The sequence below is a fragment of the Neoarius graeffei genome, chromosome 4, assembly GCF_027579695.1.
Source record: "Neoarius graeffei isolate fNeoGra1 chromosome 4, fNeoGra1.pri, whole genome shotgun sequence".
NCBI lineage: Eukaryota > Metazoa > Chordata > Actinopteri > Siluriformes > Ariidae > Neoarius > Neoarius graeffei.
The window spans coordinates 7,110,260-7,130,759 of NC_083572.1; the positions used below are offsets into that span (position 1 = coordinate 7,110,260).

General features: G+C 41.2%; 1 protein-coding gene across 7 annotated transcripts in view; it reads left to right on the plus strand.

Moving 5' to 3' along the window:
• The first annotated feature begins 11,181 nt into the window (after positions 1–11,181).
• Positions 11,182–20,500, plus strand: part of scn1lab (sodium channel, voltage-gated, type I like, alpha b) — a 92,651-nt gene continuing 83,332 nt past the window's right edge. For all 7 annotated transcript variants that reach the window (XM_060918767.1, XM_060918768.1, XM_060918772.1 and 4 more), the window contains exons 1-4: positions 11,182–11,451; positions 14,481–14,599; positions 14,690–14,779; positions 15,622–15,750. In XM_060918767.1, coding sequence (XP_060774750.1) covers positions 11,182–11,451; positions 14,481–14,599; positions 14,690–14,779; positions 15,622–15,750 — 608 coding nt within the window. The remainder of the gene's footprint in view (positions 11,452–14,480; positions 14,600–14,689; positions 14,780–15,621; positions 15,751–20,500) is intronic.

Genomic DNA, 20,500 nt, shown 5'->3' on the forward strand with positions numbered 1-20,500 from the left:
CTTGCTCGTGCGATATTATTTAATGAACAACACGTCATACCGTACTTTATCTGTTTATACCGGTAGCTACAGTTAATGTTTGGGATCGTCCATGAAATAAGTGCCAGGTGGTGTTGTTCTGTTGTTAGACAGTGAGGTAAAACAAAACTCTGAGACCACACTGCAAATCTGGGATTTGGTTTTCATTTAAAATCATGTTTTAGAATTTTGAAATGATTCCGAAACGTTCCCCATCTTGAAATCTTGAATATTTGTCAATTTCGTGAAAGATCCCTGTTTAAATGGAAGTGAATGTGATTATCATAATCTTCTTCATCATCATCATGGTTTCCCTAGTGCGGCCGCACAACAGCCTTAGGGCGCTCTTCCTTAAAACGGTTTTCGAGGAATCGCAAGAAATCGTTCTTCTTCATCATCATTCTTCTGGCCTGCTGTTTGTCGATGTCAAGAGCACGCTCGACCTTGTTCCACAGTCTACCCTGCGTGTCTCCAAACAGCATTTGCTTTTGATACGAGTCATTGTCCATTCTACATGTGGGCCAGGTATTTAAGGTGTTGTTTAACACAGAAGTTACGGATAGGGATAGTTTTAGTGATATCAAGAAGTTGTCTATTGGATATCTCAAAGCTCCAGTCAACTGGTTCAGCTGTGGCGGCCGTGTTATTCGTCTTTCTCTTTTTCGGATCTGGGGCATTCCTCCGTTTGTAACCTCCTCGAATCATCTTCCTTAGGAACCCATTCCTTCTTAACTGCTTTGTACAAAAGGTCAGATCTTCCTCATGTCTAATCTGATCTCTTCTACTGAAGCATGCACGTGATCCGATGACGCGCCGATGGATTTGATCTAAAATGGATCAGAAGGTTTTGCAGGAAATGTGCCGAGTCGTCGCCAGCTCAAGAGCACAATGTCGTTAAAGCAAAAAAAAAAAAAAAGGGGGGACGAAACGCTGACATTTCAAGTAAATCTCATCTGACACTATCATCTGTAAACAGTCATTTACTTGTTTTTTGTTTTTTTTTCTCTTGCTTTTTTTGGTCATGTGACCAAGAAGCCAGAAACGTGGCCTCTTCTATCCTGGAGACGTTCTTCTGTAAACGTTAAATAAACATCTCTCTACCACACAGGAACCCTGCATTAAAGTGCCATTCCACCATTGGATGTATTCTTTGGCATAAAATACAATATATTTTATGACAACATGACTAGACAGAGAAATCTTTTAGCTTCAAAATGATATATCAAACATAATTTTTTGACAATGACAAGTATATTAATTTTGCGACCAAAGTCACCTACCCTTTTAATTTCCACACGGTAGTGAAACGTGATGTCATCGGCAGGTTCCCCTTCTTGTGTACCACGTGTCGGTCTATTTTTAGACCAGGAAACCCCCAAAGTGAGAGAGTCATTTCTCCTCGTATATGAGGGCCAAAAAAATTGCGAAAAATTTTGAGTTAATCTTTCAGTTAGCTAGATTTATTGGTATTAGCTAGATTTATTGGTATTATTTTTATCGCGTTCTATCCGCCATTGCTGATAATATGTGCCACGTCACACGTCACGTGGTACACAAGAAGGGGAACCTGCCGATGACATCACGCGCGGAAATTAAAAGGGTAGGTGACTTTGGTCGCAAAATTAATATACTTGTCGTTGTCAAAAAATTACGTTTGATATATCATTTTGAAGCTAAAAGATTTCTCTATCTAGTGATACCATTTATATATGAGTGATTCCACGCTTATGGGTACTGAAATGGGGACATGAACTTATTTTTAAAAATTCACCTAAAACCATTTCTTTTTTTACCATCAGGTCACAAAACATGTAATCTTTAATGAATGATATGTTAAAAGATAACTTTAATTTTCTGAGATGTAATAAAAACATATTTATATGCCAAAGTCAGAACGTAACAGAAGTGTTGTGGACATATAGATTCTCAATTTTAACAATGTAGAATTACTTTTTGAAACATAGGAAGGTGATGTTTTAGCAAATATAATTAATAAATATGTGTAGTAGAATAAACATACACATTCTTTCAATAAGATTAACATGGTATATAGCGAGATTGTAATTAATTTGTAACAGACGCGAGACGGGGCGGCACGGTGGTGTAGTGGTTAGCGCTGTCGCCTCACAGCAAGAAGGTCCTGGGTTCGAGCCCCGGGGCCGGCGAGGGCCTTTCTGTGTGGAGTTTGCATGTTCTCCCCGTGTCCGCGTGGGTTTCCTCCGGGTGCTCCGGTTTCCCCCACAGTCCAAAGACATGCAGGTTAGGTTAACTGGTGACTCTAAATTGAGCGTAGGTGTGAATGTGAGTGTGAATGGTTGTCTGTGTCTATGTGTCAGCCCTGTGATGACCTGGCGACTTGTTCAGGGTGTACCCCGCCTTTCGCCCGTAGTCAGCTGGGATAGGCTCCAGCTTGCCTGCGACCCTGTAGAAGGATAAAGCGGCTACAGATAATGTGATGTGATGTGTGACAGACGCGAGACGGACAGTCGTAACAGAAGTAATGTAACAGACATCATTTTGGAACTCATAGGCTTGACTTTGGCATATAAATATGTTTTTATTACATCTCAGAAAATTAAAGTTATCTTTTAACACATCATTCATTAAAGATTACATGTTTTGTGACCTGATGGTAAAAAAATAAATGGTTTTAGGTGAATAAGTTCATGTCCCCATTTCAGTACCCATAAGTGTGGAATCACTCATATGTTGTCAAAATATATTGTATTTTATGCCAAAGAATACATCCAATGGTGGAATGGCACTTTAATATAGACATGCACTCACCCCATCGGCCACTTTAATAGGAACTTGTTGTTTGTTGATTCTAAGGTCCCTGTTCTTGGCTGCAGGACTGGAACCCAATGTGTTCTTCTGTTTTCTGTTGCATGCTGAGATGCTTTTCTGCTCACCACGGTTGTAAAGAGTGATGATATGAGTTACTATATCCTTCCTGGCAAAAAAAAAACAACCCAAAACCCAAAAACCTCAAACCAATCTGGCCATTTTTTTTCTGATCTCTCATCAACAAGGCGTTTGTTTCCACCCACAGAACTGTCGCTCGCTCACTCACTCACTCGATGATGTTTTTTGTTTTTCACACCATTCTGTCTGTGTAAGCTCTAGAGACTGTTGTGTATGAAAACCCCAGGAGATCAGCAGTTTTTGAAATACTCAAACCAAAATACTCATCTGGCTCAAACCAACACCCATGCCACAGTGAAAGAAAGTCACACTTCACTTTGAGATCACAATTTTTCCCGTTCTGATGTGTGAACATTGTAAACGTTAACTGACGCTCTTGATCTGTATCTGCGTGATTTGACACATCGTGCTGCTGTCGAGGGATCGGCTGATTAGATAAAATGGCCCGTGAGTGTATGATCTGTAGCTATACTCCTGGCAGAGTCGCTGTTATAGAAAATGAATCAACACCAATCAGATTAGAGAAAGCTGAGCAGTCAAACTAGAAGAAGTTTTGTTTTCCACCAGATGATGGTCATTTGGGCGTGCCCATTTCATTCTGTGTAATAAAAGGCCAAATGAAACTTCATAAACTATGTCACTCTTTAGAACGACTCCAGCACTCAATTTCCACAAGAATCTAGCAGCAATTTAGTGAATTTTCTTTCCATCTCTCTCTGTTTTCTTCTCCATGCATCCTCTTGAACCAGAGACTGAACTCTCAATCACAAATGAATGTATTTGCATTCTCTTTCCCAGATTTAAACATATATACACACACACATCCACGTCTACACAGTCATGACAAATGATCATGGCACGTCTTGGTTGTTTTTTGTTTTTTTTGGAGAACGAGTTCCATGAGAGATTTCAAGCGATGTGCCAAGAGATGTTTCATCACCTTGTAATTTTGTTGACCTTGCTGTGGATTCTCCCAGAAATTCATCATGTCTGATCTTCATCAGAGATGAGATTTGGAGAGGCTTGTCACGCTCAGGAAATCTGTGCTGTCTCATGTGTGTTACTGAATTTGTATTTAAGGCCAGAGCAGTCTTCAACCTGCACATCACTCCCCACCACTGCAAGACCCCTAAAGCTGTGAGGGTGTCCTTTGATACAGCAAAACTGAAACATCCATCTGGCTTCATTTGTTTCCAAGAGGCATTAGAGGAGAAATTCCCCGAGGATACGAGCCTTACCGGATCCAGTACTGACAAGCGGGCACAATTCAAAGATACAGTCACAGCCACTGCAAAAGAAGTGCTGGGTCTCAAAGCCCGGAAACACGAAGACTGGTTTGACAAGAACCATGCTCCCATTAGAACTGCCCTGGACACGAAAAACAAGGCCTTTGCCGAATGACAGAATGACCCTCTGTCCGTGTCAAAGAAAGACAAGTTCAAAAACTTGCAGACCAAGGTGCAAAAAGAACTGAGGGAAATGCAGGACCAGTGGTGGCAAGAAAAGGCAGAGGAAGTTCAGCTTTATGCTGACACCCACAACACAAAGCAGTTCTTCAATGCCCTAAAGCAAGTCTTTGGTTCAACAAGATCAGACTGCTCTCCACTATTGTCCTCAGACGGCTTGTGCCTGATCAAAGACCAGGAAGGACTGAGAAAACGCTGGGCTGAACGCTTCTCCACTTTGCTCAATCAGCCCTCAATTGTCGAACTGGCAGCACTTCAGCAGATCCCTCAACAGCCTGTCCTTGAAGAACTGGATATGCCGCCCTCAATCAGTGAGATGGGAAAGGCCGTATCGTCCATGAACTCTGGCAAGGCATCAGGAAAAGACAACATTCCAGCTGAGGTCTACAAAGCAGTGGGCCCAAATGCCCTGAAGACTTTCCAAGATGTTCTGCAAAGCATATGGATTGAGGAGAACATGCCTGAGGATTTCCGTAATGCTCTTATTGTATCCCTCTACAAGAAAAGGGAAGCAAAGCCGACTGTGGAAACTACAGGAGCATATCACTTCTTTAAATAGCAGGCAAGATCCTCGCTTGCATCCTCCTAAATAGACTCCTCACCGTCTCCGAAAGAAATCTCCCTGAGGCACAGTGTGGCTTTAGACAAGGGCGTAGCACTGTGGACATGATATTCACTGTGAGACAAGTGCAGGAAAATGCTTCAAGCAGAACAAAACCCTCTACTCCGTCTTTATAGACCTGACAAAGGCCTTTGGCACTGTTAACAGAGAGGCCCTGTGGACCGTGCTGGAAAAATATGGTTGTCGTCCCAGGTTCGTGAAGATGATCTGGCTACTCCATGATGACATGACAGGGCAGGTCCTCTGCAGTGGTGACCCCTCTGAAGCATTCACCATCACAAATGGCATGAAACAGGGCTGTGTTCTAGCCCCTGTTCTTCACCTGCATGCTGTCACATGCTGTTCAGAACATGGAGGAGGGTGTCTACATCAGATACCGTCTGGATGGCTCACTCTTTGATTTCAGGCGCCTAAATGCTAAGACTACATGCCTCCAGAGACTCATACAGGAAGCCCTCTTCGCTGATGACTGTGCCCTCCTGGCACATAAGAACAGAGACCTGGAGATGATGCTTAACAAGTTTTCTGAGGCATCCAAAGCTTTTGGCCTTACCATCAGCCTAGGTAAGGTAGGTGTTGCACCAGCCAGCTCCAGACTCAGTCTCACTGGACCCAAGCATGAGCATCGATGGCACGCTGCTTAAAAACGTCTAACTTCAAGTACTTGGGAAGCATCATCTCGAATGATGGCTCACTGGACAGAGAGCTAACCTCCAAAATCAGCAAGGCGAGCCAGGTACTGGGAAGACTGCACAATAGGGTACTCAACCAGCATGGTGTCAAGCTCTCCATGAAATTAAAAGTGTACAGAGCTGTTGTCCTGACATCCCTCCTCAATGGCTGCAAGACCTGGACTCTGTACTGCAGACATATCAAACAGCTGGAGTGCTTCCACATGCGTGCCCTTCACTCTGTGCTTGGCATCTGATGGCAAGACAGTGTCACCAACCTGCAAGTCCTGGAAAGGGCAGACTGCACCAGCATTGAAGCCACCCTGGTCAAATCTCAACTCTGTTGGGTGGGACACGTCATCAGGATGGAAGACCATTGCATCCCCTGCCAGTTGCTGTATGGTGAGCTAGTGGATGGCAGAAGGAAGCAAGGTTGTCCATGTAAGCGATACGAGGACACCTTGAAGGGGAATCTCCAGTGGTACGACATCGAGCCCAGAGACCTGGTGCACACTGACCCATGCAACCTCCACAAATTTTGAGGACAAACGGTGGCAGAGACTCTTTGAGGCACGAGGGAGGCGCCACAGAGCACGTTCAACAGCTGTCACGACATCTAAATTCCAGTGCTCCATCTGTTCAAGACCCTATGCTTCCAGATTTGGACTGCAGAGCCACATGAGAAGCCACAAATGAATCACATGACACAAGAAGTCTTCTTCGGACACAAAGGACAACCAACGTTTAAGGCCAACACGTTTTGTGTTCGTGTTAACACAGACCGTTTATCATATCCGCACAGACAGGAAGGCCAAGACGAATATCAGTGTCAAGGTCTTTACAAATACAATGTGAAAGTGCAAAAAAAAAAAAAATCGTAGGATTTAATTTAACACAATGTTAATATTCACATTAAACGTGACAAGATTACCCTGGTGAAAATCTTTCAGGGATTTTCAAGGATCTGTAAAGTTCTTCACGAGGGTCTTTTGAGGATCACAATAAAGATCTTCAAGGATCTTTAAAATTCTTGCCAAGATCTTCAAGGATCTTTAGAATTCTTGTCAATATCTTTTAAAGTTCTTGACAAGATCTACAAGAATCTTAAACAAAAACCACATTCAATTCCAAACGAAACAATTCTTTATTGATGCTGTCGTAACATATACACTGATATTTCCAGTAGAAGTCAGTTGACTGACCAAGAGATCCTTTCCAGAGCTTTGAAACCTTGAAAATCACCAAAGATTCTTTCAAAGATCGTTTTATGTTGGCTATTCAGGATTCCATGGTATATCCTTATCCAATTCTTATGAATCATAATTATGTAAGTTTCAATCTATTTAAATCCTTGCCAATTCTGTTGAATTAGAATCATTTAAAAAAAAATTGAAAGTGCCACAGTAATTGTAATGTAGTGTGTGTTTGTTTGTTTGTTTGTGTGTCTGTCTTTTAACAATCTAGCATCTAGACAGTTGCACTGATTGACTTCAGATTTTCAGGGTAGGTGGGCAGTGGTCCGTAGATTACCTGATTACATTTTAGGGGTAATCGGGCCAAGGTCACCGGTAAGGTCAAAATTGTTTCGTTTTTTTTTTTTTGCGATAACTTTCTTCAAATTCATCATTTTGACTTCAAACCAAACTGTGCATCTTTCAATTCTGCTTCCAACCATATACTGCATGATGGGGTAGCTTGGACAGTCTCCGTAGCGGTTGGGGGTTAAACGTCAGGGGGGACAAGGTCATCGGTAAAAATAACATTTTTCCGTTATAACTCAAACGGTTGCCGATAGACAGATGTTTACTATTATGAGCATGTAAGTGCTGCCGGGCGAGGTTTGTTTTGCCCGGCAACACTTGTTTAATTTTGTAACAATTTTTCAATTCAGATCTTTACGCTCTTTAATTTGATACATTACACAACACTGTGACAACCGGTTTAAACAAGAGTGCTCTGAGAGCACAATATCCCCCACTGGCAACTACGCCATAACTCTGCAACTGAATTGAACGAAATTGCAATATGCGTATTACCGACATATAACAAAGAATCCTGCCAAGTTTTGTGAAATTCCTTCAAAAATTATGAGAGGAGTTGATTTCAGAAGATGAGTACCCTTCCCAGAACGGACGGACGGATGGACGGACACTGCCATGACATAATCCTCTTTCGGGCCTTTCGGCCAGCGGGGGATAAAAATGGCCTGTCATTGCTAGGTAAATAAGCAGCTTTGGCACCAAAAGGTTGCTGGTTCAATTCCCTGAACCAGCAGGACTGGCTCAAGTGCCCTTGAGCAAGGCATCGAACCCCCAACTGCTCCGGTAAATGTGGTGGTGTACCTTGTGTCTGATTAGCCAAAGAAAACCTGATGATGTGATTATCAGTTTGGCCAAGAACCCGGCCGTAACATAGTCGTTATCGTTATAATTTTTGTTTTCCTTTTCAAACAGCGCTGAGTTTTGACTCGCTATTAAATAAGTTTTCCGGCACCCTGCCTACTGCTTTTTTTATGTACTAATAGTCTGGAAGGATGTGCACTCACTACTCGGATACAGCCAAACTGAATGTGAGAATACTCCAAGCCTACAGCCCTGATTGGTTGAATGCGTTCCTTTCACGGATGAACCTACTGTGAGGAAAAACAACTTTGCTTTTTTACACACAGACAATCGCCTTTGACATGAAAAGCGTTCATTTACGGGATAGTCTTTCGGAAAAAAAAAAATTGGGGGCAAATTGTGCTGTACGTGTAAAGAACTTTAGTGCCAGATACCATAAAAGCCATTGGTTTTTTCAGTGTTTCCGTGACTGGCCCTCTGCAGGCCCTTGTCCGTCCCCTGACTGGTTCTTGACTGTCTGCCGATTGGCAGACACAATGACGTAGTCAGTGCAGTCCTGACTGGTGACGCCCCTAAGCAGCTTGTGTGAAAACCAGCTGCTATCCCTCATTTTTCCACGGGGAGGAGCATTGATTGTCCGTTTCACAAAGCAGGTTTATCAAACGCTGAGAACAGCTGATGTCAGTTAGTTACCGTAATTCAACCCGGAGGAGTTTCACCGTTAGTTAAAAAGCCATAAGGTTTTAATGTGCTCATACCGTACAGCGAGTTTGAATATGTTTTCTGAAAGAAGCGTAACACTGCTGCAGCTGCCAATCACACTGAGAAATCCTAATAGAAATGAAATTACTAATCAGTTACAGCACAATGTCAATATAATTAAAAATTAATTCAACAGATCTGACAGGTGATTTACCGTATGTGAAGGGAAAGCGGCAGGGACTATTCAGTAGATGCCACTCGGTAGCTTGCAGTGCATGCCTCATGATAGTGAGGTACACTGAAAAAAATAACTCATAAGATTTACTCATCTCATCTCATTATCTGTAGCCGCTTTATCCTGTTCTACAGGGTCGCAGGCAAGCTGGAGCCTATCCCAGCTGACTACGGGCGAAAGGCGGGGTACACCCTGGACAAGTCGCCAGGTCATCACAGGGCTGACACATAGACACAGACAACCATTCACACTCACATTCACACCTACGCTCAATTTAGAGTCACCAGTTAACCTAACCTGCATGTCTTTGGACTGTGGGGGAAACCGGAGCACCCGGAGGAAACCCACGTGGACACGGGGAGAACATGCAAACTCCGCACAGAAAGGCCCTCGCCGGCCCCGGGGCTCGAACCCGGACCTTCTTGCTGTGAGGCGACAGCGCTAACCACTACACCACCGTGCCGCCGATAAGATTTACTTAAAAAAAATATATTGTAAGTATTTGAACACAAATTATTTAAGTAAAATTTAATGCTGCAATATCAAGTACCCGGTAACACTCACTTGCCAGTATTAAGTAAATTTTACTTACCATAAAACATAACAGTTGTGAAGATATTAAGTAACATTTACTTAATTACATCTAAGTTTTCAGTTATATTTATTTAAACAAATTAAGTAAAGTCTACTTTTTTTCATACCGTAGGCAGGAACATCGTTTTACTCAAAATTTTAAGTAAATGTTATATTTCTGTAGTGTTTGCTGTTACTGTATGAAGTAATTTAGTAGATTTTAATTATTTTCTTGTGCTTGACATTTTAATTTACTTGGTTGCATAACGTTACATTACTCATTAAAATTATGGAATCATTGTCATTATTCTTTTGATAAATGTTACCAAATAAATTTAACCAATACTCTATGCATTTAATATATCTTTATCACATATCACACAACTACATTTCAATGTAATTAAACTGTTTTTCATTTTTAATAGTTTAACAAACAAGCACCATCAAAGCAAATCCACTACTACTGTGGATTGAATTGCCCAATCCTTTATGGGGCAGCCATAAATTTAACATTGGCATGACTGACATAAAAAGAACAAACAGACGGTATTATGTACAGACAGTATGCTGTGTCTGTTTGGCTTCAGTGCACCAGAACCAGCGAAAAACCCGACAACCCAAAAAAGGATTCAGGACTGATGGATCTTGAAGATATTTCTCAAGCCATGACAGTCAGATGATTCGTCCTCGTTGTCGACGTCGTATCGTTACCCAGTTGTAAAGTTGTTGTTGCTACAGAACTCATAATGAGTTCTGAGTCCTGCAGGAGTGGAACCCAATGTGGTGTTCTGTTTTCTGCTGCATGCTGAGATGCTTTTCTGCTCACCATGGTTGTAAAGAGTGATTTATGAGAGTTACTTTATCCTTCCTGGCAAAAAAATCTCGAACCAATCTGTCCGTTTTCTGATCTCTGACCTCTTATCAACGAGGTGTTTCCCGTTTCCACCCACAGAACTGTCGCTCAGTCATGCAGCGTTTGTTTTTTGTTTTTCGCACCATTCTGTGTAAACTCTAGAGACTGGTGTGTGTGTGTGTGTGTGTGTGTGTGAGAAAACCCCAGGAGATCAGCAGTTTCTGAACGACTCAAAAAAAAAAAACAGCCCATCTGGCTCAAACCAACACCCACGGCATGGCACAGTGAAAGAAAGTCACACTTCGAGATCAGTTTTTCCTCTTCTGATGTTTGAATGTTGTGACCATTAACTGAAGCTCTTGATTTGTGTCTGTGTGATTTGATGCATCCTGCTGCTGTCGAGGGATCGGCTGATTTAGAGAACTGCATCAAATAAAACAGCAGGTGGATGGATGGGTGTTTATTTCTTTTAGTGAACTCGATCATGTCGAGCAGTTATCGGGTAATAAAAAATATACACGTTGGAATGGAGTAGATGTTCTCAACGCTGGATTTTAGCTTGAGGGTTAGCTCTGTTGGCCTCAACAGCGTTCTCCAACCCCAAAACTCCTAGCAGTCTGTCTGTAATTTTCTCGTTGTTCTTCCATAGTAAAGCGTAAAACCCAGTGCGCATGGAGAAGTCTCAATCACTGATGACATTGTTTGTTTGTCTTTATTCCAGCTCCCGGTGTGACCGTAGGCTAGCTGGTCCGGCTACAGGAGCAGGATGTCAATATGGCTGCCCAGCTGCTCGTTCCTCCCGTACCTCACAGCTTCCAGCCCTTCCTTCCAGAATCACTTGCTGCCATCGAGCGGTGTATCGCCGAGGAGGCGGCCCGACAGTCCAAAGGCGAGAGGCGTAGCGATGAAGATGACGAGAACGGGCCCAAACCCAACAGCGACCTGGAGGCAGGGAAATCCCTGCCCTTCATCTACGGGGACATCCCTTCTGGACTGGTGTCCGTACCCCTGGAGGACCTGGACCCTTACTACAACAACCAGACAGTACGAGAGCGTGGGGGAAGGAGGGTGGGAGTAAAGTGAGGGAGGGATGATCAGGGAAGGAGTTGGGAAAAGATTTATGCATAGGAGGAAGAGAAGGCAAAGAAGGACGTAAGGTGGGATGGGGTGGAGGATGAGACTGGAAGTGGAAGGAAAGGAAACACAAAGTCGGCAGGGATAAAAGGAGAGAGCATGGACGTGAAAGAAGAAAGGAACAGGGAAGTGATGAAGAAAGGAAGGGAAGCATGGGGATAGAAAGAAAAATTGGAGGGTCAAAGCCATAGGGAAGGGAAGAAGCAGGAAAGGGTGGATGACATGTTGGGAATGGGAAGAGGAAGAAGAGAGGATAGAGTGCAGGGAAAGGAAATGTAGACCATTTGAAAGAAGGATGGACCTGTATATGTTAAGGGAAGGAAAGAGAGACTACCTCAGGAAGAATGAAAGGACCAAGCACTGGAGTGAACGAGGGGAAGAAGCAAGGAAGTGATGGAAGAAAGGACAGAAGGAGGAAACGTGGAAGGACAGTATGAGAGTAGAAAGGAGGAAATGGAAAATGGCAGAAAAACAGGGAGGTGGATCGATGGGGGATTTTTTTCATGATGAACTGATTCATCTAAATTCATGCTACTTTAAAGAAAAATGTGTGAATTGATGGGACTGAAAATCAGCTATTTGAAATTCAGGGGGAAAAAATCAATAAGTAGGAAACTTAAGTAAAATATAAAAAGGGAGACTCGAGGGTTCTTTAGGTAGTTAAGAGTTAACAGCATGAAATGGGTTTTATTTGTAATGGGGGAAACCTGTGTTGTACGGTTCTACATTTACAATTTCTTTGGGTTTTCCAAACACACAAACGGACGAGAAATAATTTAAGGTGTAAGAAAAGCAAAGCTTTTATTCGTATTTTTTATTTATTTATTTTTGAGATGCAAGCAACATATAAGTCTCTGACCTCGGAGATACGTTGATGTGCTCTCATTTACTCTCTAAATATCCTGGAGGTTTTTTTTTTAAATATCCACAAACTAAGGTGCTTCTACTGTTTGAAAACTTTTCCAATCCAGTATTTAACTAGCCTGGCAAGCCAGACTAAATGTGAATATTTAGTCTGGCCTCGATCCGTAGACATTTCCGAAGGGGGTAGGAGGAACAAACCGCTGTCTTTCAAACTGTCTCTGTGCGTATAGGCCAACGCTCTGACCAATCAGCGCAACAGTGACTGTGACGTAGTCAGAGTGACAGAAAGCAGTGGGGGAGACCTTGAAATAAATAATTTTTCAAAATGCGTATTAATTAATAAACAGGTTCTAGATATTAAGAAGTTTGGAGATAATGAGCACAAGTTTGGAGTCTGTACCACATACACATTTTTTTCCAAGTGTTTTTCAAGGGTTTGCTTAAACTGTGTTTGAGAGTTTTTATTTAGTGGTGTTTGGTGAAATAATTTCCCTTAAATTTAAAATAAGGGGAAAATAAGAAACGATCAAAAAGTAATGTTTCAAAGCTGTTTATTAATTCTTCGTACTGCACAAACTAGCCCCATCCTTTTGGCTACGAGCGGAGCCAGCTGGTAGATCAGACTTTTGCCATAGCCGGTCGGCAAAACAGCGAAAACGTCCTTCTTGAAAAGGAATGAGCGGAGAGCCTCTTCCTGCTCATGTTTCAACGAAAACTCCAAGTCTAATTCTTCTAAAACTGATTCCAAAGCGGAGTCAAACGCGCGCTGTTCACTAGCCGTAGCCATCTTTCCTGCTGTGCTTTCTCGAGCGTCGCGCAGCTTTGTCGTCACTCCTGCAAAAGCCCGCCCAAAGAATCCAAACCTTGCGTTGTGATTGGTGGGCACGATTTGATGCCCGGGGTGTTTTTGTTTATATGGTGCGAGGCTAGACCCACTCGCTAGGCAAAAATATTTTTGGCCGCTAGGCGGGTGGGTCTAGTTTACTAGGCTAGTATTTAACAGTTATTCCATGAAATCGAGTCGTACATGAGCTGATAGCTGACGAGGCGCGTAGCACCTAGTCTGCTATAATCCATGTACGACAAGATTGAGTGGAATAACTGTTTTATTCTATCCACATTCGCTGGATTTTGAGAAACAGAGCATTTTTTTTTTTGCAAATTCAATAAATAAAAACTTTAAACAAAACATCCAATAAAATTATTTCCACTTAGAATGTAAACAAACCGGCGGAATGACAGGAGCAATTTGTGAAAAAAATGCGATAACGATAATTCTTGAAAAAAAAAAGTATGTTCTTACCATCAATTGCTTTTTATTCCCTGGCAGATAACGTGGGGGGATATAGCTATCGACCTGGCCGTCTGTCTGTAAACATTTTAGTTTCCGGATCATAACTCAAAAACTATTAGGAATTTTTTCACGAAACCTGACAGTTATGTTAAGTGACTAGAGGAGCTGTGCCTTTTAACATTTTGGGATTTGTGCGATTTTTAATTTTTCCATATTTCCATGGCAATCAATTCAACTTAGGAAAATTTGGAGTGGGGTTTCATGTGGGGGCCACGGAGGATACGTCATCTCCTGATGACTCTTGTTTTTTGTATTTTTTGGGGTTTTCAAGTAGAGTTTTTATTTTGTCCTCTGTTGGTTCAGCAACACGCTCTGCCATTTTCTTCTTCTTCTTCTTTAGGGTTTTTCTTTAAGGATTCATTACCACCACCAACTGGGCTGGAGTGTGGAACAGGAGATATTGGGGGGGGAGAAAAAATTTTTTTAGCTATTTCTGTTCCTTTTAAATACTTGATAACAAAACCGCCATTTTGTTTTTCTCTACTTACAGTACGGTATATGAGCTGATATCCTAATAGTAGAGTAGCCAATCAGAGCGCGCGAGTACTCATCTCCAGTGAATGTAGATACCGGTAGAATAAATTCAAATATCTAAGAATTCAGGTTCTGTTGAAATGACATTAGCTTGATAGATTGGGTGTTTTTACTTTCATTAAATCTGTTGTTGAACTCTGAACAAGATTTTAACCACATTTCTCATGAATTGCCTTGCTTTTTCCAGACTTTTATAGTATTGAATCGTGGGAAGGCGATATTCCGTTTCAATGCCACGCCTGCCCTCTACTTCCTGAGTCCGTTCAACCCTGTAAGGAGACTCTCCATTAAAGTGCTCGTGCATTCATATCCTTCAAAAGCTGAGTGGAGTGCATGATGGTGTGTTTGGGTATAAAAACCTGTGTGTGTAATGTACACTCCTTGACTACTGTCCACGATGTTCAGTTTTGTGATCATGTGCACCATTCTGACCAACTGCGCCTTCATGACGCTTAGCAACCCGCCAGACTGGGCCAAGAACGTGGAGTAAGTCTGCTCTCTTTATGTATACATGAAGTCATTAAAGGTGCAGTGTGTAATGTTTTTAAAAGTGTTTCTAGACCGGTAATAATCTTTAAATTTAAAAGATGCCTTGGAAAACAAAATGTGTTTCACAGTATTGGAACGCTAGTTTGGCTAGTTTCTTCATTTCAGATATCTGTTATGTTTTTCGGGGCGGCACGGTGGTGTAGTGGTTAGCACTGTCGCCTCACAGCAAGAAGGTCCTGGGTTCGAGCCCCGGGGCCGGCGAGGGCCTTTCTGTGCGGAGTTTGCATGTTCTCCCCGTGTCCGCGTGGGTTTCCTCCGGGTGCTCCGGTTTCCCCCACAGTCCAAAGATATGCAGGTTAGGTTAACTGGTGACTCTAAATTGACCGTAGGTGTGAATGGTTGTCTGTGTCTATGTGTCAGCCCTGTGATGACCTGGCGACTTGTCCAGGGTGTACCCCGCCTTTCGCCCGTAGTCAGCTGGGATAGGCTCCAGCTTGCCTGCGACCCTGTAGAAGGATAAAGCGGCTAGAGATAATGTAATGTGATGTGATGTGATGTTATGTTTTTCTGGTACTAAAATGACTCCACCCCCAGATGGAACTAGAGGTGGGGTTTTGTCTGATTAGGTGTACATTGTTTCAACAAAGGGGGTGGGGTAAGTTAGAGAGGAAGAGGAAGAATTTTCCATGTTTGATTTGCTTCTCCGGAGATAGAACTTTTTTTTTTTTTAAAGTGACAAATTGCCCCTTTAAGTTTAGAGCACATCTCAATGGCGTTGAAAATGTCTTTAAAATGTTTGTTTGATTGTCTATGTGAATAAGTAACTTTTTGTCTTGCAGGTACACATTCACAGGGATTTACACATTTGAGTCTCTGATTAAGATCCTGGCTCGCGGCTTCTGCGTGGGAAAATTCACTTTCCTGCGAGATCCCTGGAACTGGCTGGACTTCAGCGTCATCGTCATGGCGTGCGTGTCATTATTGCGTGTCTCTTGCTGTTACACGTTGCATAGTCAATTGTCGTGCTTATTCCTGTCAATAATTCAACCAAAACTCAAATTGATCTCAAATCGGCCAAGACATGCTTGGTGTGAGATGTTTGCTTCTGCACTGGAGCTTCAAGTCTAATGTAGCTAACAAGATTAGCATTGTGGTAACGTTCCTTAAATTACAGAATGTTGATTCGCCTCACATAATCATGGTGGTTTCTGACACTGTACTGTATAACACACTGTTGTCTGTAAAAGTGGACAAATGCACATTACAGAGTAAAAATAGTCATAGTGGCCATCTTGAAGCTAATTCTCGATTGTGTATTAGTCTTAAGTAACTGGTTATAGCCACTGAAGAACCTTCAGACATTTTGTTGAAAAATATCAATCATATGATCAAAACTATCAGGCTGGCAAGCTTTAGCTGTTGCTAATATTTGTAGTTTAGCATTAGCTTGTTCACACAGGAAATGAGTTAGCTAAGTGTTTTATTTTTTCTGACGCTGTATGACTCGCTGTTATCTGTAAAAGATAAGACGGAGCTTAAAAACTGTCACAGCAGCCATCTTGAATTTCTCTTCCATATTAAATCACTCCTCTTAGCCATTTAAAAATAGAAAATATGATCAAAATCATCATTTGTTAGTAAGTGACGTAGCACTGACGACAAACAAAAACTAGTGCATGCTTATTCAAATCTAATTGCTAAACTACAGTGGTGCTTGAAAGTTTGTGAACCCTTTAGAATTTTCTATATTTCTGCATAAATATGACCCAAAACATCATCAGATTTCCACACAAGTCCTAAAAGTAGATAAAGAGAACCCAGTTAAACAAATGAGACAAAAATATTATACTTGGTCATTTATTTATTGAGGAAAATGATCCAATATTACATATCTGTGAGTGGCAAAAGTATGTGAACCTCTAGGATTAGCAGTTAATTTGAAGGTGAAATTAGAGTCAGGTGTTTTCAATCAGTGGGATGACAATCAGGTGTGAGTGGGCACGCTGTTTTATTTAAAGAACAGGGATCTATCAAAGTCTGATCTTCACAACACATGTTTGTGGAAGTGTATCATGGCACAAACAAAGGAGATTTCTGAGGACCTCAGAAAAAGCGTTGTTGATGCTCATCAGGCTGGAAAAGGTTCCAAAACCATCTCTAAAGAGTTTGGACTCCACCAATCCACAGTCAGACAGATTGTGTACAAATGGAGGAAATTCAAGACCATTGTTACCCTCCTAGGAGTGGTCGACCAAAAAAGATCACTCCAAGAGCAAGGCGTGTAATAGTCGGCGAGGTCACAAAGGACCCCAGGGTAACTTCTAAGCAACTGAAGGCCTCTCTCACATTGGCTAATGTTCATGAATCCACCATCAGGAGAACACTGAACAACAATGATGTGCATGGCAGAGTTGCAAGGAGAAAGCCACTGCTCTCCAAAAAGAACATTGCTGCTCGTCTGCAGTTTGCTAAAGATCACGTGGACAAGCCAGAAGGCTATTGGAAAAATGTTTTGTGGATGGATGAGACCAAAATATAACTTTTTGGTTTAAATGAGAAGTGTTATGTTTGGAGAAAGGAAAACACTGCATTCCAGCATAATAACCTTATCCCATCTGTGAAACATGGTGGTGGTAGTATCATGGTTTGGGCCTGTTTTGCTGCATCTGGGCCAGGACGGCTTGCCATCATTGATGGAACAATGAATTCTGAATTATACCAGCAAATTCTAAAGGAAAATGTCAGGACATCTGTCCATGAACTGAATCTCAAGAGAAGGTCGGTCATGCAGCAAGACAACGACCCTAAGCACACAAGTCATTCTACCAAAGAATGGTTAAAGAAGAATAAAGTTAATGTTTTGGAATGGCCAAGTCAAAGTCCTGACCTTAATCCAATGGAAATGTTGTGGAAGGACCTGAAGCGAGCAGTTCATGTGAGGAAACCCACCAACATCCCAGAGTTGAAGCTGTTCTGTACGGAGGAATGGGCTAAAATTCCTCCAAGCCGGTGTGCAGGACTGATCAACAGTTACCAGAAACGTTTAGTTGCAGTTATTGCTGCACAAGGGGGTCACACCAGATACTGAAAGCAAAGGTTCACATACTTTTGCCACTCACAGATATGTAATATTGGATCATTTTCCTCAATAAATAAATGACCAAGTATAATATTTTTGTCTCATTTGTTTAACTGGGTTCTCTTTATCTACTTTTAGGACTTGTGTGAAAATCTGATGATGTTTTAGGTCATATTTATGCAGAAATATAGAAAATTCTAAAGGGTTCACAAGCTTTCAAGCACCACTGTACATCAAGTGAATTTCCTCTGAATTAGCCCAGCCTGCTTTATTTTTTCTAGCTACAGACTAATTACACAGCTACATTGATCCAAAATGTGTAACTTCTGGTGGTCAAAGACACAAAAATGATGGAATGACAAAGCAGAGAAAGAATTAAAGCAGGAAAAAAAATCAACTAATTGAGCTAATTTTGGAACAGAAATGCAGTGAAACTACAGTAATAGCATCGAGCTTTTTATATAGCTATAGCATCGAGTGCTAGCAGAATTAGCTAGTTTTCGGTTCTGAGTCAAGTAATTTGTCAGTCATTTAAGAATCAAAGAGCATGCGATAGAAAATATGATCAAAATGTGAGTGTTAATAACTGATAAACATGACGACAAATAAAAACTAAACAACCAACTGACGAGCTTCAGCTAGTGCTAATAATTGTTGCTTAGCATTAGCTTGTTCACATAGGAATTAAATTGTAAATAGGTAAGTCTCAAATAAGCTTGTTTATGACATTTCCGACACTGCATGACACACAAGTAGCTATAAAATTGGACAAAAGGATGCCACAGAGCTAAAAACAGTCATGGCGGCCATCTTGAAACAATGTCGGAAACTATTTCTTCCTCAGGTGTTTGAAATGGAGTACTGTTATTATTATTATTATTATTATTATTATTATTAGTAGTAGTAGTAGTAGTAGTAATGTGCAATACAGAAGAATTTTTCTATTTTGCGTCCTGTCAGTCCTTCAAATTCAGTTGAGGATTTTACCTCAGAATGACCTCAGACTTATTTATATACAGGCTAATTTCACACCTATGCTAACCTTTGGTGGTGAACGACTAAAAATAGATGCAATGATGAAACTGATAGTGTTCAGGCAGTTAAAAATGCTAATTTTGATCATTTTGGAACAGAGATTTAACTATGGTAATAACATACTAGCATCATAGCTAGTTTTCTAGCAAAAGGAAGTCACAGGGCTAGCACTCATAGCAGCCATTGTGAGGCTAATTTCCGTTCGGTATCAAGTCATTCCTCACAACAGTTTCAGAAATTTTGTTGGAAAATATGAACTGCCAGCCAGTACAATAAATAAAAACTAGTAAACCGACAACTTTTAGCTCAGGGGTTTTCAAAGTGTGGGAGAGTCAGCCCCCCCTCGGAGAGCAAATAAACAACAGTGCCCCCCCCCTTACAATTTTTGTTGTTGCTATACTTAATGTTCCATTCATATTTAAAAAAAAATGGTTGTTGTACACATTATTTTTTTCTTTTTCACATTTTAAACATCTGTGCTTTTTAAAACATCTTGTTTTACACATTTTAAACATCTCATAGCATCGTTAGCGAGCACCTCTTGGCAGACAACACACTGTGGCAGTGGAGCATCTTCAGATCCAGTCCATGAAAATCCAAACTTTAAATAATCGTGGTCATACTTCCTTCTTTTTCCAGTCCCCCCAGGATTCCGCGGGCCTTTTCTGTGATTGTTGCGGGCTAAAATGTCTGATGTTGCGGGGGGTTTCCAAAAAAATTGCGATGAAAGTTGCGGTGTTTTTTAGGTTTTTGTTGCAATTACATTGCGGGAGGAAGTGAAAGTTGCGAGAAATTGTTGCGATTTTCTCTTTTTGTGATTAAAATTGAGTGATATGTTAAATATTAAGTTATTACTGAAAAACTATTGATTAAAAAAACAGACACTGAGAAATGGTCCTATAAACAACTTTACCAATATAAAAGATTACCAGGGCTACAAAAATGCAGAAAAATAGGCTTTACTTATCCAAATGCACCTGTTGGTTCAAAAGTTAAAGTGCAGAGAACCTCACAGCACAACATGAAGTTACCTTAAAATATAATATAAATGCCTCAGCTTTCATGTAAGAAAAAAAAAACTATTAATACTAGTACTGTGTGCAGGCAGTCTCTCCTGAAGACTAAATTAAACTAATAATTATAAACTAATAAAATAAATGGCTCAGGCTTCATAGAAGAAATAAAAACAATTTGAACAGAATCTCACAGTATGATGCTGAAGCTGCCTAAACAATTGAAAATAAAATACCATTTTGGCAAAAATGTTGTCATCCATTAATTTCTTGTATTAAGTAAAAAAAATAAATAAAGTGCACACAGTCCTTCACTGTAAACATAACACACTTTCAGTAACAGAATTTAAGCCTACGTAAACACTGACTCGCACATCATGCAGTGTTGCCAGATACTGCTGACGTTTTCCAGTCCAAAATATATTCAAAACCCGCCAAAATGCACTTGAAACCGCCCAATCTGGCAACACTGCGCGCATGCTGCTTCTCTTGAACATAGACATCCGGAAGTAAGGTGGAAGGTAGTTTGTCGATGTCGCCTCAAGACGACGCCAACGATTGGTCAAATTTGCAGGAAAGTTGCGGTGATTG